The sequence below is a fragment of the Aythya ferina genome (assembly GCF_964211825.1).
Source record: "Aythya ferina genome assembly, chromosome: 14".
NCBI classification, from domain to species: domain Eukaryota; kingdom Metazoa; phylum Chordata; class Aves; order Anseriformes; family Anatidae; genus Aythya; species Aythya ferina.
Window position 1 is genome coordinate 10,922,284 of NC_140312.1, and position 24,019 is coordinate 10,946,302.

Here is a 24,019-nt window from a genome sequence, read left to right on the forward strand (position 1 = left end):
TCTTCTGCAGACTGAACAACCCCAGCTCCCTCAGCTGCTCCTCGTAAGACTTGTTCTCCAGACCCCTCATCATCTTTGTTGCCCTTCGTAGTAGTAGCTGCTAAATAAAACAAGCTGAGATCTGACCTGAATAGCACATTCAGGTATCTGATCACGTATATTTGTATTATAATCACTTTCAGTGTTTTGACAAAATTGATAATTTCACCCATATGAAAAGAAATAGACTTCAAGATTTGTGATCTGAGATTTGAAGTTCAACAGTGTGTGCAGTCACTATCTCAACAGTTTAGGAACAACTTGTGTTCACTTATCAGATTAGAAAGTACTTCAGGCCCCCTAATGATGTTTTGAAATTACCAATGAAGAAGTAAGGTTTTGCATCTTAGTTCTATAATCATGGGAGTTGAATGCTATTCTCATTAATTATCACCTAAAAAAAGTTACCAGGTAAGTTTCTTCCCCCCCCCCCCCCAAGTTCTTTAGCAAGACTCCTGGGCAAATCACTACCCTTTAAGTATTTGTATTAAAAGTTGAAAGAAAACACTATGAACTAGATCCTTTAGTTTCCACAAAATATGTGGAGGCAGTAAATAGAAAAATATCACAAACTCTTCTACAGCTAAGAGCTTAACCAGTTTTTAAAAATGAAATTAGTTATCTGTTACACAGAAAGAACAGCATTTCCTCTAATCTACCAGTTAACATTTTTGTACTTCTCTTATACTTCTATGGTAACAACCTGATGTGGCAGCTGTTACAGCTTCAGATTCAATAACTTTGCTTATGCTAGTACTGCAGCAGGAATATTACTAAAGAGTAACTGTAAAAAAAATAATTTGAAATTAAAAAATGTTCTATTATTCAGGAGCTGTGGGTGGGGAATGATCAATACGTACTTGTCCACTTGTCCTGCATTGTGATTGTTCTCTGCCCTCATCCGTGTCAATGCAGCAGCAGCTTCATCCAGTGCACAGCTGACAGAAGACGTCAGTCTTCGGAGAACCTCAGGATCTGCGAAGGCTTTACCATCGGCAGTGGACAATTTACCAATTCCTTCAGTGTACGTTCGTTCATCAGTGAGGTTAGTATGAAAGTCACACAAAAGAAATGCAAAAACACTATTTTAGATTTCAGCCACATGCACTATTAGTTGAAAAACATTTGCAAACATGCCAGAAAATCAACTACTTAAAACTGTTAATGCTTGTCTACAACCTGAACATTTAATTAACTGGAATAAAGCACTAATAAAACTGTCTTTCACAAATTAAAATACAAATTAAAATCTTGGGGAGGTAGAGGGACAGATACAGGACTACAGGGTTAAACCCACTCACAGACGTATGGGAAGAACGCATTATTCCAGACTTGGATTACGGTTATCTGCATGTGAAGAAGAATTTCCCACTTTGTTCACCCAAATTCACCCAAAGTAAAGTGGATTTACCTCTGATACCTTTTTTTTTTTTTTTTTGGTTCTTTTAAGAGCCAGAAAAAGCTCTAAAAATTAGCTGAAATTCCCACTAATGTAACATTCTAAACTGTATAGTTCCAGCTACAAATACGAAATAAAGTATTTTAAGTATATTTGAAAATAATGCCCCTTCTCTACTAACATCTCACTACACAGTAGAAACACTTGGATTCAATGAACTTCAACTTTTTTTTGGTGTTTTATTTTAATCATTTTCTTTCCTGCAGTACAACACAGAACACTACTGAAAGCAGCTATTTATCTCTTTCTTTTACATGGTTGCTATAAAGTCACAGTACAGCTCCGTAGTTTTACTCCACAGGTTTTATTCCATGAAGTTCATCACAGCCTTCAACAGGGTTATATTCACATACACAATTGTGAAAATAGCGTAAAGAAAAAAACAGGTCTAACAAAAAAAGCTTCACATGCTAGAGACAACAAATGGTCACTAGTTTTTAGATTCGCTATCTTTACCAGTGATGAAACAGTAACTCTTCAGTTCCTTAGCAGTTAAATGTAGCCAAATTAGATATAAACCTCTGGGGGAAAAAAAAAAACGCATTTCATATCTCTGGACATTTGCTATTTGGCATGTGCACACTTCCACAAGACTGACTGACACCAGGTTTCCCACAACTAGCTTGCAGCTATTCCAGTATAAATCCTGAAATCACACTTTGAAAATGTCGAGTGCTGCCTTCAGACACTGTATTTCCCCAGTTTGAGAGCATCTGATTTGTTTTACATTAATGCAAGAACCAACATTAGCCACATTTTTGCGTCCTAAGACAACTTACAACAGCATATGAGATGCTTTGTCACATAACCACATAACCTTACACCACTGTTGCAGAGCCGTAAGTGCTGGCTTAGTGTTCAAACCGAGTTGCTGGGAACAGTGAAGAAATCCTATCCCATCAACTCCAGCAAGACACCATGATGGGATGCAAAAAGTACTTAGATGACTGAAATTGAGAGTACACTAAGGAGACTGAGATGCTGAAGGGTTGTGGCCAGCTCTCAGCACATTATCTCCCCAGCTCTAACCCTGTCTCTAGATCACTTCAGATCATTTCAGCAGTATCAAGAAGCTGTGAAAAGGCATTGATAATGAATTACCCTCTCTGTGATACAATGAGAAATCCCAAGTAGATTCTAAGCACATCACACCTGTCTGGTTTTCAAAGACAGGCTAGCACTAGTCCTGACTAATGTCCTAATCACGATAGGAATCTCTAAATCTTCAGTCAGAAATGCCAAAACCATGCCGAGGAGGAGTCAGATCAACAAAACGTAGGCCTACAGACTCCTTACCCCACTTATGAGGCTGCTGGCGATGCCTCCAGCCTGTTGAGGCCATAACCTTTTTAGCCACTGCTGCTAAATATAGCGAGGCTATGAATAGCAGGACTCCAACACCACAGCTCATACCTCATGTATCAACGCACACTGAACGTGTTGGCAGTTCAAAGGGAAGCAAGTTGGGATTGCTCGGGAGCAAAAAGTCTCTGCACCCACGGCAGCGCTGCCCCACAGCGGGGTACAGCCCTTGGGGAAGCGCACAGGGAACAATCCAGCACTGGTCATGCAGGGAAGTTCTTCTGCATGGCTCTGATGTCCCAAGGCAGCTCCCGGAGGAAATTACCCAAATGTTTACAGCAGCTATTTCTGGTGGCAGGGCTCACATGTGCTAACTTGGAGGATATCTGCAAGTACTGCCTAAGGAAAGAAAGGGAATTAAGAGTTCACAACGCAGCACTGAGGCCTCATCTGGGACTGGTGTAACCAAATCTGACCACTGCGTTAAGCAAAATGGAAGAGTACAAGAAGTCCAAAGGATTCAGAAAAATGATCCCTGAGCAAAGGCTACATTTAGTGTACATAACAGCAGTTTTCCTCTACCCAGAATGGTCTCAGGAAGGAAAACTACATACCGCTCTGCTGCTAGCAAAGGAGGTGAGAAATAAAAGCTCCAGTCAATGAACAAAAAGTTTCCTGGCTATCTGCAACTAAACTAGGTATCCAAATCATTTCAAATGATTTGGGTAGCCAGACAGACAGAATACCTAGACAGGCCGCAAAATTCACCTCTGTACGTAAGAAGGGATGAGGTGAGACAGCTGGGACAGATGTACAGGCTGCTGATCCTGGCCCTGTATGGTGGGGGGGTTACCTGCGCCTCTTCGGCTAATTCTTTGCTCATCTCAGAGCTGTAGAGCCTGGTGAGTGCCCAAGAAAAGCTGCTGGATCTCATCGGGATGAGGTACGAGCAAACAGAACCTGCACTTGGCTAGTGACTCCATTCCTAAAGTTTGTTCTTCGAAGCTTTCATACACGGGATTTCTGAAGCCAAAAGAAATAAATCATGCACAGACCTCAGCCCTGTGTCCTATGACACAAATGGGATTCAGCCACTGCAGAGCTCCTGCTCCAAAACCTCTGTTTTCACGGATTACTACCCATGGTTTCCCAGGGGAATTACCACCCCACAGGTCATTGCCCCCTCCCCTTACAGGTGTTACAAAGCACACCGACAACTCACTTCACTGTTTCCTGCTTTGTTCCAAAAAAGGTGATATAATCCCAAGGACTTTCAGGTTGTAAACTGAAGCAGCCATTTATTTACACAGCCAACTCCGGCTCAACAACCCCGGTGCCACTCCTTGGTGTTAATTTCACATCAGCTGGCAGGGGGAGAGGACGATGACACAAAACTGTTGTCCAAACAGAGTTCAAGGGCATCATGACTCCACAACCTGATCACTTTGTTATTACACGGTAAAACTAATCAGCAGCCAGCCACCTGAGACATCCGAGCAGACATTTGTTAGGCTGGGGATGGTACAAGGGAGTCAGACTACAAGCACTACCAAGCTGGTTGCTGCTGACACCTGGCATTTATTTCCCTTTTGCAGCTTTATAGTACTATCTAAATAATAATTACCAACCAGCTCGGTGTTTACTTCTGTGATTTAGGACAACTATGCTAGAATTTTATTGCTCTAATACTCATTTTCTAATCTCTGATTTAACTTTGTGTCCATGTGATTACCACTTGTTCTTGTGTCACTCCACTAGTTGTTTCCAACACCTCACGCACACATGGACGGCAATCACGAGCTCATCATCTTCTCCCATCCTCCACTAGAAGCATCCTCAAGAGGATTCTCCATGCCTGTGATCACTTGTGTGTGAGAAAGATGAATTCAATTTTCCACGTTATTAGTCTCACTTGCACTTTCCTGAGTCACAAGAATTGCTAAGGACTTCAGAAAACGCCTGAGCTGAAACCTACGGTGTTTGACATTCTGCTTCCTGTGGCACAATGTCACACTTCCAAGAATGCAAAGCACCAGAGATGCCGTCTAGTATCTTTTTCCCCCATGGTCTGATCACTGTTGCAGGGTAAATCTATAAGGAGAAGAAGGGAGCCACTGCAGACTGATCTTTACTGAGAACAATCCAGTTGTTGAAGATATGGCAACAGTGACAGTCTCAATGCAAAGTGAAAGGCTACCACTAGAATTATCAAGAATATGTTGAGAAGGAAACCAAAAAGAAGTACTTTTGTTCAACTGCCACACAGAATACCAAAAGAAGTGAATTTGGAAATAGATTAACAGGTTCACCTGGGAGATGCAAGGCCAGCAGTGTTACATGATGGATAAGAGTAGAGCCCTTAATCCTGGTCTCTCCTGACTGGGGATAAACACTGAGCTCCTCCTCACCCAACACATCAACGTGCAGATCTCTGAGCTGAAGAAGAGAAGTACCCCAAGGGAACGGTTCTGAATTCGAGGATCTGCAAGGCCATGAGTCCCTCTACCAGGCCACAAACTACCGGATACACAGTGCACAAATTCCAGCTGCATCCGCAAAGGATCTTTCCACCAGGTTAAACATTTCAACAGTTTAGCAGCCTCACAGAAACTGAGCTTCCCGGACAACTGCTTAGGATGTAACTGGGTTGACTCTGGAGCAACTGCACACCTAAAGGCGAGCTTTAAGGCCCCTTCCAATCCAAACCATTCTGTGATTTCACCATGAGGAATCGGAGATTAACATCATCTGAAAACTATGTACGTGTATTTTCACAATTCAAACACAGAAATTAGAAGTCACGAGCAAATCTTGAAGAACCTACAGAAATACCTCAGTCCAAAGTTGTTTTAAGTTCAGTGTAGTAAAGGCACGAGTCAGGTGATTCTCATTCTAGCAACCATTCCCCTCCCTTTCTATTTCAAGAAAGGGAACAATCTCACAGGAGCATCAGTTGCTCTGTCCTTCCTAAAGCTCATATCAAGAAAAATACTGAAAAATAGTTCAGAGTTCATAGCTCACAATTATCATCATTTAAAACATGTTAAGAAGACTGTGGTATGGAGCCCATGGTTATGTGCATCACATGACTGATGTCAACCTACGCTCGGGGCAATCTCCATTGATGTTCAAAAGAGATCAACACATACTGCAAAAAGCCAGGTCTGATAGCCCTCACCAAAAACAAACAAACAAAAAAAAAAAAAAACACCTGCTGATTCAGTGCTGATTGCCTTCCCCTCAGTCAATTCCAGCATAAGGTATGATGCAACATACACTTGAACCATAGAATCACAGAATATTAGGGATTGGAAGGGACCTTGAAAGATCACCCAGTCCAGTCCCCATGCTGGAGCAGGAACACCTCGATCAGGTCACACAGGAACGCAACCAGGTGGGTTTTGAAAGTCTCCAGAGAAGGAGACTCCACAACCCCCCTGGGCAGCCTGGCCCAGTGCTCTGCCACCCTCACTGTGAAAAAGCTTCGTCTCACATTTAAGTGGAACCTCCTACATTCAACTTGCACCCATTGCCCCTTGTCCTATCATCGGGTGTCTCCAGAGAAGAGCCTGGCTCCGTTCTCCTGACACTCACCCTTTAAATATTTAAAGCATCAATAAGGTCACCCCTCAGTCTCCTCTTCTCCAAGCTATAGACCCAGCTCCCTCAGCCTTATACCAGTGTCTGGAGTTGCTCTTGCCCAGATGCAGGACTCTACCTTTGTCCTCATTATATTTCATTAAATTTCTCCAATTTAATTCTCCAATTCTCCAGCCTGGTGAGGTCCCGCTGGATGGCAGCACAGCCTCTGGCATGTCAGCCGCTCCTCCCAGGTTTGTGTCATCAGCAAAATTGCTGACGGTGCATGGCATTCCCTCATCTAACTCATCAATGAATATATTGAACAGTACTGGTGCCAGCACTGACCCCTTGAGGGACTCCACCAGATACAGGCCTCCAACTTGACTCCGTCCCATTGACCACAACCCTCTGGCTCCTTCCCTTCAGCCAGTTCTTGTCCAGACCACACTTCCTCAGTTTAGCTGTGAGGATGCTGTGGGAGACGGCATCAGAAGCTTTACTGAAATCAAGACAGACCACATCCACTGCCTTTCCATCATCTATCCACCTGGTTATATCCTCAAAAAAGGCAATCAGGTTGGTCAAGCACGACTTCCCCTTGGTGAAGCCATGTTGACTGCCCCTAATGACCCTCTTGTCCTTGATATGACTGGAGACAACGCTAAGGATAAGTTGTTCCATCACCTTTCCAGGGACGGAGGTGAGGCTGACCTGTCTATAGTTTCCCAGGTCCTCCTCCTTGCTCTTTTTGAAGACTGGAGTGACATTTGCTCTCCTCCAGTCCTCAGGCACCTCTCCCAATGCACATGATTTACCAAAGGTGATGGAGAACAACCTAGCAATGACTTCCACCAGCTCCCTCAGCACCTGGGGGTGCATCCCATCGCGACCCATGGACTTATGGATGTCCAGCTTGCTTAATTGGTCCTCACCCAGCCCAACTCCTTTATTTCGACTTCCTCTGGGACCTCAGGGGTATGGGGCTCCTCAGGACAGCCTCCGGCATCACAGAAACAAAGGCCACTGAGGCCAATCCCCAGCTAACAGGCCAGGCTGATGACCTCACATTTTTAATGAAATCTAACAAAACTGCAGCTCACGTGGAACCATCTGCTAGTCCCAGAAGCTTAACTGAATCTTGTGTTTTCTTAAGGTCTCGAACCACTCTTTCCACAAAGGCAAGTTGTGATGCAAACGGAGACAGCTTAAAAGAAATGAAATGAAAATCAAGGTCAAGAAACATGCCTTATTTTTTAATGGTATTTGAAGAACCTGAATATGCACGGAATACAAGTAGCTGATTCTACTTTGAATTCCAAAAAACATTTTGACTTCAATATCATACCGTAGAAGTCCTCTTATGAGACCTTTGCCCCTACGTAAATACACTAGTAGCAAATACCCTATTTGCCGTAGTATTTTTTTACCTCATCTTTCACATTATTAACAATAAAGATGAAATTTGAGTAGAAACCTTCATTCAAAGTTTTTGTATTCTAAATCTCCCAACGTATAAAACACATAGTTCTGTCACAACAAACTTGCTCATCACCACGCTACCCAGAAAACTATGATTATGGCTTTTTCTCATCCTTTAAGAGAGACCTAAGCTTTTAAATATCTATGTAACATGTTATCACCTATTAGTGTACCATTATAAGATTACCCATTAGTGCTTAAATAAGCATGCAGTTTCATATATGAACTTATTTAAACACCAAAAATATCATGAAGTAATATTTGCTTGAGTCTCCCTGCACCAAATTCTTCCCAGATCAGTCTTTCTACAGTGTATAATACTGTACTTAAATATAGGGAAACTTAATCCCTCTTTAAGAAAAAGGATTGCTTCCAAGAAGCATATCTGAATGCAAATCAAATCAGACAAGACTATGGTGACACAGATTTGGTCATAATATTTTAAAGCACCTGTTCTGCACTAGCTCAGACTAAGTTCACTTCAGCAGCATGAAAAAAACATTCCATATTCAGCTCCGATTGCTTCTCCGCATTACACCTGTGCTTAAAACTTAACTTGGTGGACCATTACTATATTTATTAATAAAATTCACACTTCTCTTAAATACAGCAGGGCTGGATCATCCAAGAAAGTTGTACAGGCTTACTAAATTTAACGTATGAATATATTTTTTCCATGCTTTCATGCTCAGTACCTTCAGAACTTGCTGGCAGTGTTGTGTCGCCACTTCATGTATCAGAGCTTCTGATGCTGGTTCGCTCCTTTATGGCATACCTCTTACACCTGCCCCAAAACCCCTTTCCAAGATCAAATCCAACAAATGAATACTGAACCCCCACCCCAAAGTCAGGATAACTCAAAAATCAGGAAGTAGTAAGATGCTAGCTTCTAGCATAGACATAAATACCTTAGGACAGGCGCTGGATCTTCTGTTCACTACTCCTTCCCCTCTTACAAGATCTAGGTTTTGAAGGAGCCTCAAAATAGAAGAGACCTCAGCAAGAGGTGATGCTCATTTCCTCAGTTCAAAACCCCTCACCTACAAGGGACTCCTGCTTACTGAACTAGATTTAATGCTTTAAGTTTTCCCAACCCAATCCTGAGATGAGAAAAGTTCAGCATTTTTGCTGGAAACCAATCATGCAACAAGGCAAATGAAGCATCTTTCTGACAGGACATTTTATGTGAGCAGAACATCACTGGCATACTCAGTATATCTCAATTCAGGAAGCATTTAAAACACACTAAGCTTTTCCTGTCTCATGGGATGCCTCCAAATAAAAGACAGGCAAAAAAACATTTGAAGTTATCGCTAACCACCTCACATGTACAAGCCAAATCCAGCCACAAACCTTCCTAATGCTTCCATTCCTCATGCTGATGCATTTTCGGAGTAACAGCATTTTTAGTACCCTGGCCTTATCTAAAGGCTTCTTCACAGCAGTAAAACCCTGCAATTAGCACTGCCATGACCTTATCCAGCCAAAAGTTTCAATCATCTTTCTATAGCATGTAGTATAACCTCTGCTTCAGGGAAGCAGTGTCTATTGCACACCTAACTCTGAGCTGATTTGTGTAGTTTAACTGAATCTGGCACTGCTGGGATGCATCTGGGACCAGCTGGGCCATCTTACCTCAGCAGGATTGTGGCCAACTAGTGCAGAGCAACCACAAAACGTCCCTGCAGAAGGTCTCAGTCCTTCTGCTCTTTCCTCAGCCTACACCGTAGGGTTATTCAATCCAGTAACTCCCATCAATGGGCAATCCCATACAGCTACAGAAAAAAAATTCAAGCTTTCCCAAGCACGATACCTCTACAGAAGTGAGAATAATCTTCCCTATGGACGGTACTGGCAAATAGAGGATTACAGAGGATAACCTTTGGCACTAGAGGCAATCTGACAGCAGATAGACCTTGCTTAACTTGAGTAAGCCTTTGCTATCTTCCAAAACTCTTCTGCAAATAGCTCTACAGGCTTAAGAGCTCTTGTGAGAAAAGGAGCCAGTACTCGTGTCAGAAAAAATTCTTAATTACAGTGCAAATGAAACTTGAAGTTACGCCTAAGTTGAAAAAAAAATCAGACAATGGCAGTGCTAATATTTAAAATCCTGGCATGTCTGAAACACGACCTCAAAAGTTACAAAAGGCTTGTAAAAGTAGACGAATTTGTCTTGATTGGGAAGGGACAGGACGAAGAGCAAGAATAAGGTAGCAAATTCCAAATCCCTTCTGAGAGAAAAGAGAACACCTTGATTGCAACCAGACAGAGAATAAACATTTTTATTACATAATGGTGAAGTATTTAAACCACAGCTAACAAACTCCCAAAACATGTTTTCGTTTCTTTGAAATTTCTCATTTAAAAGAAATTTTTCCTGTGTATAAAGCTTTAATGCTTTTCTAGAGGAAAAAAAGACAACACAACAAAACTTTTCTACATCTTTACAATTGGTCATTACAACATTATCGGTCCCAGGCAGGAAGTAGTAAGAATTTGATACGGTACATTTTATTTTAGTTTTGTTTTCTAAAATGCTAAAAAATTACATCAAGGCTTTGAGTCTTCTCAAAGTCAAGCATGTAACTCTCATCTTCAACAAAGAATACGAAAATCATAGTCTTATCTTAGTTCCAGTGCACTGAAACCTTACTGTACTATTAAATTTCCTGTCCTAATGCACTTATTTATCCCTTATATACATTTGATACAAACTTCTGCTGCAAAACTGTATTTTTCCCTGCATCGCTATGTGCATCCACATTTCTCTCTCAGCTTGAGTTTTCAACCCTTGTAATTTTGCTAATGCCCTTTTTCGCCCATTACACAGAAGTTAAGCAAATTCTTTAGTTACCTCTTCTTCAGTTGAAATAACAGGAGATATTCTAGTATTTGGCAGCTGCCAGGAAAGCAGATGATAGTACTCCTCCTATTCCTCTTCAGCCAGCTGTATCTGGGGCTGCACCAAAGCTGCACGGCCAGCAGGGCGAGGGAGGTGATTCTCCCCCTCTGCTCTTGTGAGACCCCACCTGCAGTGCTGCGCACAGCTCTGGGACCCTCAGCACTAGCAGGACACAGATGTGTTAGAACAAGTCCAGAGGAGGGACACAAAGATGATCAAGGGGCTGGAGTGCCTGTTCCATGAAGACAACCTGGTCTGGTGGGAGGTGTCCCTGTCCATGGCAGGGAGGTGGGAACTAGGTGATCTTTAAGGTCTCTTCCAACCCAAACCATTCTACGATGCTATTATTCTGATTTTTCCCAAGGCACTCCCACCAAGTGCAGGACACTCACATTTTGGAAAAAGGAGCTTTATGGCAGAATGGCAAGTTGAACGTGACCAACAAATGGTCCAGCAAATACAACTGGAAAGAGAAGAGCCAATTGTGGAGCTAGGAACAGAAGATTCCTGCCTGACAGTAAGAGCAAATAGGCACCAAGTTACCTCAACCACAATGTTTCTGTGCTAGTTATTCAGAATGTCCAGATGGTTAGGTTTCCTAAGAGAACACGTTCATAAAAAGAAACAAATTTGGGTTTTCCAATATTTTCTCCCTATTATATCTCTATCAAAGAAGCATTCACCTGATTACAAGGTCACAAGCTACCAGATACAATCCTCAATGCTTCTGATTCTTTAGAGGAACCCAGACATTTGGACACGTTCATTAGAAATATGTATGTGCATAAAGCCATGCTGATCAAGCAACCAAGCACACTTTCTTTCCTAACATATTACACGTGGTTAGTATGGAAGCATCACATATTATTCCTACGTTACAGTCACAGATCTTTGTCATCAGCCATTTTCTGTTCTTATCAATTAGCTGCAAAATCCATCCCTGAATACAGTACGGGATGGATTCTCGTATAGAGAACTAACGGTCTGCTGCTGCTTTTTGTGCACCAACTATTAGCAAGTTTTACTGTTCACAAAACTTCAATCCTTTCATCAAAAGGGTGATTCTTCCATTCTTCCTCAGCTGGAGCCTAGCCACATGTGTTCTTGCCAAGCACCACAAGTTCTTCGGTGCTGCTGAAGCCAGAACACAAAACAGAACTGAAAATTAGCTGCAGATGTTGCACGGCAATGCAGAGATGGATGCTCCAGCAGTAATCACAGAAGGTAGGAAGTTCTCAAAGGGCAAATGACTTTCACCCATCTCACTGCAGTTAAGCATCTGGTACAAATATCTGCCTCTTGGATCAGCTCTTGCTTTAGAGAAGCAGCTAGAATTAACACACAAGCAATAATACAGCAAGAACTTGACACTTCTGTCAAAGTCACGATTTAAACAGCAATTCAGTGACCGAATTGCTTTGAACAAAGCAAACTAGCACAAAACCTGAATAATTTTATTCAAGTATGGCAAAGTACTCATATTTCTTCTAGCAGGTACACAAAAAAAAAAACAATTATGAAAACAGACTTGTCTAGCTTAGCCTGGAGTAGCCACTTCTTTTAAAAACATCTTCGCTGGGAGAACTAAGCCTTGCAAGACATTAAGTGTACATAGATGCATTTGAATTTAGATCTAGAGGAGGAGAAAGCTTCTATTTACTCATTATGAGTTAACAGCAAAAGTACAACACCAGACCAGAAAACAAAACAAAACAACAACAAAAGAAACTGGCATCAACAGGGACTGCTGAGTGAGAACTATGATGGAAAAGAGTCAGAAAAACACAAGGAATTGCTCTAACTCTGGGACAGCTGCAACCCAGTCTAACTACAACTATTGAAAGCCGCATGTGAAGCCAGGGGTGGTACCTGCAGCAGATTTTTCCCTAGATTCCAGCTGTAAAGATCTCGTGTCAAATTAGGAATCTATACTGGAATACGTAGGAAAAAATATTCTGTATCCTACAGAAAAGTACAGTATCTTGCCAGTTTTCCCTCAGAATATAAACTGGGCTTACTGCAATATTACAGAAGTTCTGAGAGTAACTCAGGTGTTTTCTATAAACCAAGTCAGAGTAACAGCTAATTCTATCAGCTGCATAACACTTTTGTTTGGTTTTGATTTTAAAAAAAGGTCTTCTACCCAAGACAAAGTCTCCTTTCTAACTTGTTTTTGATTGCAAATAAATTTAATCTTGCATTTTACAGGAATATTCAAAGCACGATACTAACCTTAATCCAAATGAAAAAGGACAGGATTAAGCACTAGTTTATAAACTTGTACATTACTATGGACATGAATTTGTTTTGGAGCACCTCTAAGATGAAATGGGAGGGACTGTATATTATATATTAAATTTGTATTTGATATCGTAATATATACTGCATATTCTATGTTAAATATAAGCTTATTGCTTCACTTTTGAATTTTCTGGAATGACCAAGCTGTTTTTGTTTGTGTATGTCCCGTGTCCCATTCCCCCACCCCACACATAAGTGAAAGTCTGCAGTACGCACCCAGAAAGATTTTCCATGGCAGCCAAGTCTCAGTGAATTACTTGGGTGCCTGAAGACCTTTCCATACCAAGCCTTCTCTTCCCTACTCAGTTTCTTCCTTCTGCTACATCTTTTCCAGGGCCACAGCATCAGCAAGTATTCAAAGAACATTTATAAACCCAAACGCTCGTCTGGTTGTACCCCATTTGACAATACCACAGCGATTAGCTAAGAGAAAACGTCAACTACAAGCTGAATTGTTTGCCTGGATTTGTTTAGCTTTTAAATGGACCCACTCAAATGGCAGACTCAGCACATCTGCCCTAGAGACAGTCACCTGCTCGTGTCCCTTCAGTGAAGCGTAAGTGCAACCCATGCATACCAGCACACTCAGCTGGATTGCGATGACAGTATACAGCACTAAATGACCATACAAGAATTGGTATCAACTAGTGAGTGACCCAGCAAGAATCAAAGGAGCTGGGCTCCAAATTGAGAGTTCTGGGCATCAATTCTGACGCACAGTATTTCTAGGAAGCATCCAGACTAGAGACTGAGAAAAAAAAAAATAGGATTGCTGGGGGCTTTAAAACTACTTTAAAGCCCTAAGTCACTCTTGGAGGAATTTATTCTATGAGATTGTAGTGCTTACAATACTAACCTATAAAGCTATAAAGGCAGCAGCCTTTTTAATGATCCAGGAGCAAAAAACCATCATGAACTGTAAGAAAGATTGGTTTTGTGTTTTTGCAGAGATGTTACATTGTTTAGGAGGAAGGAGTGTGGTATTGAGATGTGCCTGCAGTGATAGGAAAGCTTACCTTGTAAAAACGCAGACAACCACCTTAGTGCAATTAATGGAAAAACACTAGTATTTCCTCACTGCAAGTTTAACAGCTGCTTGCCTCCAAGAATCTTAAGTATACACCTCAGAACTAAGACTACTGCTGAAACACGGAAAGACAGAACTTAGGAATAATATTGTCCACTGTGAGAGGTTAAATGCCAAAGGAAAAAAAAAAAAAAAACACGTCCCATACTCAACTTGATGAAGAGAATAAAACTCATTCATACTGTAGAAGGTTCACAGAATTCCTATTCTTTACTGCTGCCGTTCCATGACAAATATTACACCTTATCTTCCTCAGTGCTTCTGACTTTTGGAAAAAAAAAAAAAAAAAAGATACTTTGCAGACACCTTCACCTATTTGGTGGCAGAAGGTGAAAACAATGGAATTATTTCTGATGTTTAAGTAACCTACGGCTTATGGAGGAAAAGGATCATCGCCCTCTGGAGACTAACAGCAGGACAAGATCTCCGCACAATCAAGATGCAGGAACAGACCTCAAATAACCTGTAAAGGCTATTTATAGACAAATATCCTACTTGAACCCCAAATTTGCAGCATTCAGTGAAAAACTGAGTCCAAATGGACTGTAAACACTTTCCTTAATCAAAAAATAGCTCTGGTTCACTATGCAATTCAGCAACGGGGGAGGGAAGGGTGTACTGTCAGTAAATAAAAGAGCGTTCTGAAAATAGTACCTCTAGGAACGCTACAGTAGGTTAGAGTAGAAAACCACCAAAATCAGGATTCAGAAAGAACATCAACTTTATTTTACCATGACCCAACCTTAAGAAAGCACACACCCACCTACCCTGAATGTGTTAGAAAGAAAACCTCTACAAGAAAAGTCCAGGAAATTCATCCCATTGTGTTTTTAATTCCTAGGGATATCCTCTTAAAATTAAAAAAAAAAAAAAAAAAAAAACACAATCAAAAAAAATGAAAAGGAAGGCAACATAATGCTGTCAAGAGATGCTCTTTCACCTAGGTCTGGATCTCTAACCAATTCAGACAGTTCTGCTTCATCAGATGGAGGTTTTTGTCCATCAGAGGTCACAGAATCAAACGCATAGCATCACAACAAGCAAGCTTTACTGTGTTTGTTTGGAGCACAGTGTTAAGAAAAGTTGTAATAAGCATGAATCCCATCTGATGGGATTACAGACGAAGTTGTTTCAAATGACAGAAAGATTCACCAGATTAAGATTCTAGTAAAGCAAACTTCTTCCATCATTTCCCTCCAGATTTTTGTTCTTATCTGTACAAGAAACTAAAAGTTGTTCTTCCTTGTATTATATCTTTACCTACAATCTAGGAAGATCAGGCACTCGATACGCTCACTGTAGCAGAAGACTATTAGCCAAAAGCATGGCCACAAGGACATTTTTCCTCTTCTCATTCCCACCTACCCCTTTCCCTGTAGAAGCTTCTAAAACATGGTGCTTGCTTGTTCTGGCAAAGCAAGACAAAACAAGCTAGAAGTCAGGCCAGGCTGATCACTCTATTCTCTCCAGCTGTGTCCTTCCTCTGTTACTCAAAAGCTGTATAGTTCTTTGAAAGCAATGATAGAACTTCAGAACTAATGATTCTGAGTCAAGGTGTTCTTCTCAAAGGACATATTCAAACAGAAATAACAAATACATGTAAGCATACAGAAATAATCAGCTGCACAAATACAGAATAGCTTGTTCAGGTAAGTTTTCAGAAGAGTATTGGTAGATTTATTCAAGGTCAAATTCAATCTGGAAATCAACATTTCCCCCTGCAAAGAGACAGTCAACAAAATGTGACAGATAAACAAAAGCACATCTTGCAGGACAGATGAAGTAATACTCCTACTCTCTATGAATCAATAGAGCTCAGCTTCAGTGATGTTACTAAACTGGGGCGACAAGCCCTGAAGAACACAGATCACATACGGAGACTCCAGAGAACAAGAACAGAAAAGTCGAGCTGGAATGAAAATGAACTCTAGATATGGTGCGTAAAGCAAGAAGCTAAAGCAACTGCACAAAAAAAAAGATCAGATGCTTTACTAGGAGAACTTCCTTCCTCTTCCTCATGAAGTCCTTCCAAAGCAGTTTAGTGCTTCCAGTTTAGTGTTTCCTTGACCCCCGAGTTACATATTTTAGCACATAGGATTAGAAGTTTTTTCTAAGTATCAGTCCTCAGTCTTAAGGGCTACAACTGGCTCAGCACGCCGGGAGCTTCCAGTGCTGGCAATGGTTTGCCTAACCAGTTCTTAAAGCTACCTGTCAGGAACGGCACAGACACGGCTGAGGTTGCCTGGGGAAAAGGAAGAGAAGGAGATAAAACTACATTTGAGATTTCTTCCAGCCCTATTATTAAGTTTTAAGAAGCTGTGCAAAACATGAGTAAAAGGTAATGGCTAAACAAGAAGTTAACATTGGTGTTGTAGAGATAACGCTTTGTTACACGGGTAGAAAAAAGCCTTTACAGAACTGCACTGTTTCCACAGCAAGTAGTTTCCTGATGGATAAAACAAGAATAATTAAAAATGCATTACAGAAATTTAAGTGTATTGGTATGTGTCTAATCTTCAAATATTTAAATACTTCATATTCATAAATATTATTAAAAGAAGCATGTAAAGAATGTTTCAGCAAGTTTAGGATAAAAAGCTACCTATTAGAAACAGTATTGACAAAAGTGTGCAAGATGCTTAACATACTACAGCTTGCTATAAATAAAGAGATGTAAACTCTTTACTTTCAAAATAAAGTCTTCAGAATTTCAAATAGGAAATGAAAGTGCTCAGGTCCTATTTCAAAAAAAAAAAAAAAAAAAAAAAGACCTCTTGATCACATAAGAACCAAGAATGAGTGGTAATATTTTTTATGTATTTTTAGTTTTTCATTAGTCTCATGAAAAATAGTCTAGCTTTCTAGATATAAGCAGAATTTGATCATTTACACTAGGCATATTTTATCATATTTTTTACTAGAAACTAGTATGTACTGTGATTACTCCCTAAATATAAAAAAGCAGGATTTTGTCAAAGGTGACTTACCAGTTGAAAAGAGAATCAGATGTATCTGCTACACCACAGTAACACAATATTTAGTTCAGCTACAAAACTGATAGAACAACATGTTGTAAGTACACCAAGAAGAGGTCAGTTTATTCTTTGCAAGTCTCCTGAGCCACTTGTCAAAGTGCAGAGAGCAGAAGGTTTAAGCAACTCTTAGCAAGGTATCAGGTAGCCTTGTTTCAGATGTACTTGTTACATCTCACAGCTTACTGCCATGCCGCCCCAGAATGGGTGGCTTCACACTCAGACTACCATGAGCCTGACTTACCAGTCTGTCTTGTGTGATTAAGTGGCTAGCACTAATTATTTCAATCACAGTTCATCATTAAGTTCCAGAAAGTCAAAAAAAAAAAAAAAATCTTACTGGGGAGATTTGGATCCTATTTCTGCACAGAAAACAATCATACCCACAGACTTTATCCTGCCTGTGTAACCGAGTTACTTATAAACACATCTTCTTGCAGGAGATACAAGCAAGAGACAGGCTTTTCAGCCAGGCTTTTCCCACCTTCTCACTCCTTTCCCCCTATGCTGATGCACTTGGGGAAAAGAGTTATGTTTTGATGAACTCCAACTTGTAGGCACAGTAACTGCTTCACTTCATACCATTACTGTCAGTGCTCCTCTCTTACACAGGCATCACAAAAAGAATCATATCACAGAATGGCCTGGGTTGGAAAGGACCTTAAAGATCATCTAGTTTCGACCCCCCTGCTCTGGGCAGGGTTGCCAAGCACTAGAGCAGGCTGCCCAGAGCTGCATCCAGCCTGACCTTGAATGCCTCCAGGGACGGGGCATCCACAACCTCACTGGGTAACCTGTGCCAGTGCCTCACCACCCTCTGAGTGAAAAACTTTCTCCTGATTTCCAACCTCAATCTCCCATCTTAGTTTAAAACCATTCCCCTGTCCTATCACTATTGAGACATGGAAACAAGCACATAAACGGAACAGGACACAGCAGAAATACACCACACACAACTAAGACACATTCTGGTATAAGATATTTGGGGCAGCAGCAATATTTACCAGCTTTTCAGCCTCAAGGAACCTGTGGTTTGAGCTAGTGTTCTTTTTCTTCCTGCACGTGGTTAATATCACATCGCCACGTAACCATCTTGCACGTGGTATTGCTCAGCACTATCTTTATTTACATAACATTTACATAACTATCTTTATTTATATAACAAGCATAAAACTCAAGATGACCAAAATAGAGTTTTTTTGTTTTCATATACTGCTTCAATATACTGCCAGCAGAGTACCTGGCCCCAAGAGCCCCCCCTAACCCTGTGCAGGGCACCAGCTCCGCAGCGCAGGCCGCAGTACTGCACACCGAGCTCCGAGCCACCTGCTGTAGCACAAAGCCCCTTTACCCCACTCCTTTAGCACCTTTACCCCCCCATGAAGCCTGAACACGGTATTTCCACTTCCATTAGTGAAGGAAGCATGGACGTCCTAGGCTAGGATTCCCACTGAGTACTGGCTGAGCTCCATTTCCATCCCGTGTTAAGCAGGACTGTCAACACAGCACCAGCTCTTTTCTCCAGCCCAAACCGTCCCCACTTTCAATCTTTGGCTGAGGCTACTTGAAGCACTGATATAACAAGACGCCCTCAAAATAATGCCAACTGGAAAAAGCTTTTAACCAGAAATATCCCCGTATTAGAACAGGAGAGTGAAGGATTTTGCCTCGCAGATGAATCCAACTCGCATAAAAAACAAGACAGAAGTAAAACAGGAAAGAGAAGTGAATAAAAATGCATCTATGAGCTCAAATAAAAAATATTAAAAAAAGAGTTGTGCAAGTTGCATACAGTACAGGCATAAAACACTAGTTGATTAACAGTGACCACTTATATATAGCAGTAACCTAAAAAGATTGAACAGTGCCCTGGCCAGTGTTCTTCAACTTCACCAGTTAAAGGTTTTCACTCATTATCTTGACTCTTCCCACCACCACATCCCGCAAGGAAAAGTTAAAATCGTGGAATCTCCTTTGTCAAATAAAAGAATTCTAAAAACCTAACATTCAGATCAAATATGGTAACATAACTGTCTGACACCCAGAAGCATCAACTGAAGTGTTAAAATTAAACTGTTCTTCACAGCAAAATCCAACTAAGAATCCAACACCATGAAGTCAATACAGTTCAAAACACTTTCCAATATGGAAGTTAATGTTTCTAAGCACAACAGTAGACTTGATTTTTTCTAATCTAAATGACTAATAGATTAGAAAAATATTTCAGTCATGCAAAACCTTAGCAAAATTTCATATTAATAATTACATGCACAAAACTCAGTTTATACAACTTAATCAAAAGCACAACACATCTGCGAGTTTCACATACCATATATTCCTTCCCATTCTGAGTCTTTAGATGGTGAAGAAAGAAAATGAGCAAGTCACTGTAATGTGTCAGTATCTCAAAGGGCAGAAGTATTCCAGTTACAAAGCACTAGTGATTTTAATAGTAGCACAGCCCTGATTTCTACAGAAACCCATAGAACGAAGCCCATTGAGGCCATCTTGATGAGAACTGTTTCATTTGTTTGATACGTATACCATGATGATTTAACACAAGTATTTCAGATCAAAGCAAATCAGGGTGAAGTCTTTCTTTAAAAATAAACAAAACGGTTGCTTGGACTAAAGAAAGGCTTTTGCCATGTTGAAGAAGCCTAAACACACTCCAAATTTGTTACTGCTATAATTTAACAATAATACAGCTTCACCTTTGCTCCAATCCCAGCAATCCCCTCTTAGATTCCTCCAATAAGGGCCCACTTTTTCTAAAAAAAAAAAAAAAAACAAAAAAAACGACACAGATCTAGAAGGGCGTTCATTACGTACCACAAGTACAGATGTGCAGTCATTAAATTGATAAACAGAATCACCCATGTTTTCTGCAGCCCACAAATTCTAAAATTTGAAGTGAAGCTTGGATCACCCTTTAGAATTAGTTTAAGTTTCTAATGCATGAGATGCTCACCTATATTTAAAAACCAGAGGTAAGTTACTCATCAACTCTAAGAAAAGAAATACCAGATCCAAATATGAATCTTTTTATCATAAATGGATCAAAATATTTACCTAGCCTAGTCTCCAACACTTTCCAAAGGGTGTCTCTGATGCAGGATGAAAGCAAGCCATGAAACTTTCCAATTGTTCATTTAGACCACATACGCACTCCCCAGTAGTGCTGGATCACAAGTCTACTTTGTTGCATTCAAGCCCTCTAATGTTGGGTGATTTTTATTTATTTTACATCAGCTTTACTGTAAAAAGTGCCATCAGTGAATAATGAATGGTTTTGCTCACATCACAAAAAGCACGTGGAGTGGGTAAATACAGAGCTATATAAAGAGACACACTGGGAAGCATTTAATTTTACTGCTGTTGAATCTAACTCTACCCTCTCAGTTTATCGTAAAGTGGGCAGATTTGATCTGGGCCCATTCTTATTCTGACCTGTGTTCTCTGTTTCCACTAAGCAGGTGGTCAGATCCCCTTTTTGCTGTCCCCAGTTCCAGAACATACAACCTGCCCAGTCTCCAGCAAGGCAGCGTGCTACCTGATACTCAGACAGAGCCACTGGCACTCCAGTTTGTGCCCACTGCCTCTTTTAAAGGCATGCTTGTTGTAGTAACAGACACTTGTTAAAAAAAAAATCATTTCTTTTTGACCATTTATTTGAACAGAGTTACACTACATTTGATCTTTCTAAAGTCTCAAACACCCAACTTCATTTATTTGCTGGTCTCCAGCCACCTTTTAGTCTTATTTACATCCTTTTCTGTTGAAATACACCTCCACTCTGTGAACATAATAATGGACTACTTACATCTGTTTCATTAACCCTTGGCTGAAGATGGCTCCTCTCTAAAATACCGTGATCTTCCTCACAGGTCTCTTCATGAATCATAGTAGGATTTCTGAAGAAGTCACTCACAAAATGGTGCAAGCCATCTTCCTGCACAAGCCTATGATATGCCCTAAGCAGACTTTTATGCACAATTCTTATGTCAGAAGTACCAATGTACCTGCAGATAAGACTTAAGACTTATTCCTAGTGCTGCCCACATGGTTACTGCCAAGGAGTGCACGTGTCAGGTAGACACTGAGCTGGCAAGGGGCAGTCCGTTTTCTGTCTCCTTTAATACAACACATTGCGTGCTAACGCAACTCCTCCCTATTTAAATATTCAACAGGAATAAAAAGTACTCTTAACTCTACAAAAAAAAAAGAAAAAAAAATTGCCGCTTTCTTCTATATCTGTTTTTTGATGCTTCATTGTCCAAGTGCTTCAAAATTCCAACTGATTGTAACCACGCTCACAAGACCTGCTGTTAAGCACGTAGTACCCAAGCTGTTTCCTCAAGCTCTAAAACAATTCAGCAGCATTCTATATCGTTTCCCAGAAAACTCACCATAACCACACTGGAACACTATGAAAAGGGTGCTTTAACTGCAGGGATTAACACTGGCATTTTACAACTTTGTGGTATTCCATATTTCAGGTGTTGAAAGCATCAAACAAGCATCCAAGACTTTTATTTGACCACGTGCTTCAACCAATACATCTTTCCTTTTTTTAAAAAAAAAAAACAAAAAAAAACAACAACAACAAACCACCTGTACTCCCCTAAAGAGCCCTGTGCTACAGAAGTAAATCATTTTCCCTTCCTGATGCCTATAAAAGAAGGGGCCAGAACATGGAACAGCTGTAACCTGCCAAACCTTCCCCAGCTCTTTGGAGAGGAGTTTGTCCTTGTAAGAACATGTGCTGAGGGACCCACTAAATAATCTGCCAATAGCAGCAAGAGCTCTGGTCCCTTCTGAGGTACCAGGAAGGATTAGAGCACGTAAAGGACTCACACACAAGCATTATACCCATTCATTCAAAGCTCATCCTCCAACAGCCAACTATTGTCTCAAAATAAATAAATAAATAAATAAATAATTTAATAGGTAGCCTTATTGAAGATCCACAAAAGTACCACAGTTCTTTAGAGCTGGGATGTTATTTTAGGAAACCAACATTACCTTAATTAACAGTGGACCTGAATGTTTCTAGTGCAGAACATGAACCCAGCATCCAAATACTAAGAATCAATTCAGTTACAGTCTGAAAAAAATGAGATGTCTCAAAACAGCAGCGTTCTCTTTCAATTTCTCTTTCCATAGGTTAATTTAGTTATAAATCCCTTTTTTACTACTAGGGGTCAAAACTGACGAGACTTTGCTTGAAACAAGCAACAGACTCGGCTTGTTTAGGATAGCTTCCCAAACAACAGGATTCAGTTCTTTTTCTGAAGATCAGAACAAGTCACTTATGACCTTCATACTTCTGCTTCAGAACAGTGAAGTGTCTCAGACTTCAGAATGTAAAGCAAGTTTGTTGGGTTTATTTGTCAAAAAATACAATCACTTGAATTTGTTTAAAGGTAGTTTTTCATTAACAAAGTGATTGTGCTTTGCTTAAACAGACTACAGGAGCCTGGTTGTCATAAATAAAGCTAATTAGCCAGGTTTTCAGAGGGCCTAGCAAATGCATTGAATCTAGCATGGTCTGCATGCGTGTATGTATATTTAGTGTGTACATGTGTATATCTACTACTCTGTTGAAGTGGAGAGGGGCATGGCCATAACACTACAAATTCTAAGACCGTCCCCACTCAGCATCTGAGAACATAAAATATTTTAAGTCATCCTGAAAACAGAAATGGAATCAAAAACTAAACTGTGAAAAAAAAAAAAAATCCAGCACTACATCATGATGGATAGGAATACTCGTAAGCAGTTCAGCTAAACTCAGATCACTACACCTTCACATGCAGGTCTAAGGGCTCACAAATCAAAACAGCTGCTAAAAAATAAAAATTAAAATTAAAAAATAAAAAGAACGGAATGGTTGAAGAAAAGTCCGCATATGTAATTTGAAAAAGAATATTTCATCTGGCTGCAGTTGCTAGAACTAACTTTCCAGAACGAATAACCAACGTGCTCACGTGAGATGTGAGCATTAAGGGATTTGGGAACAGTAAGCAGAACGAGTTTTGCAAGTCATTAAATCCTAAGGACACAGCCTGAACCCGGCATGTGAAAAATACTACGAAATCTGAGACATGAAGCACACGACTGACTGTACTGCGGGTTGCAAGTTAAGATCAAGCCTCCTGCAGGAGGGGGTAAATCACAACAAAGGAAGCCGAGCTGCCCTGCAAACCACATCAGACAAGCTGTAGCCTAACTGCTTGTTCCAGCAGCAGTGCTGCCATCTACTTTTTGCAAGCTATACTTAACACTGGGGAATGAAATGTGACTAAAACATGACTAACAGGAGAAATCACCTTTATTGCCAAACTGCAAAACAATGCAAAAATCACAGCATTAGGTCATTTTGTTCCCATGATGGAAACCTAAACGGCTCATTTAAGGCTAGAAAGGGTGTTTTCAGTCAAGCCAGTCAGATGAGTGTGAGCCCCCCAATAAAGCTATTTAGAACCTCTCCCAGAAAGACAAGCTTATTTTTTAGTCACCTTCAATTTAAGTCTTATCAATAAGACACCAGATTCTCAGTGTTTCCTTTGGATATTTTTATCATTTAGATATTTTTTTTTAAACCAATGATATTTCTAGTATTTGAATTCACAGTGGGAAAGACAACTACGCCTTAACTAGGGAACTTTCTCCCAAGCATTTTCAATCTTTCAACCACAAAAATTAATCAAGAGGCATTAATTTCATCCCGTCTTTTTAGAGGAGATGGAGCCAACAAACAAAAGCCCTCCAACAGGCTTGTTCTTCTTTCCAGATTCTGCTCTGTCCATTTTCTACATCTCCACTCCAAGCAC

At 40.5% G+C, this 24,019-nt stretch overlaps 1 protein-coding gene across 18 annotated transcripts in view; it reads right to left on the reverse strand.

Annotated features, from left to right (window-relative positions):
• LOC311444767 (ankyrin repeat and KH domain-containing protein 1-like) overlaps positions 1 to 24,019 on the reverse strand; it is a gene marked incomplete at its 3' end in the record, with an annotated part of 113,908 nt that overhangs the window by 73,111 nt on the left and 16,778 nt on the right. For all 18 annotated transcript variants that reach the window (XM_084536156.1, XM_084536143.1, XM_084536142.1 and 15 more), the window contains exon 3: positions 900 to 1,056. In XM_084536156.1, the coding sequence (XP_084392282.1) occupies positions 900 to 1,056 (157 nt within the window). The remainder of the gene's footprint in view (positions 1 to 899; positions 1,057 to 24,019) is intronic.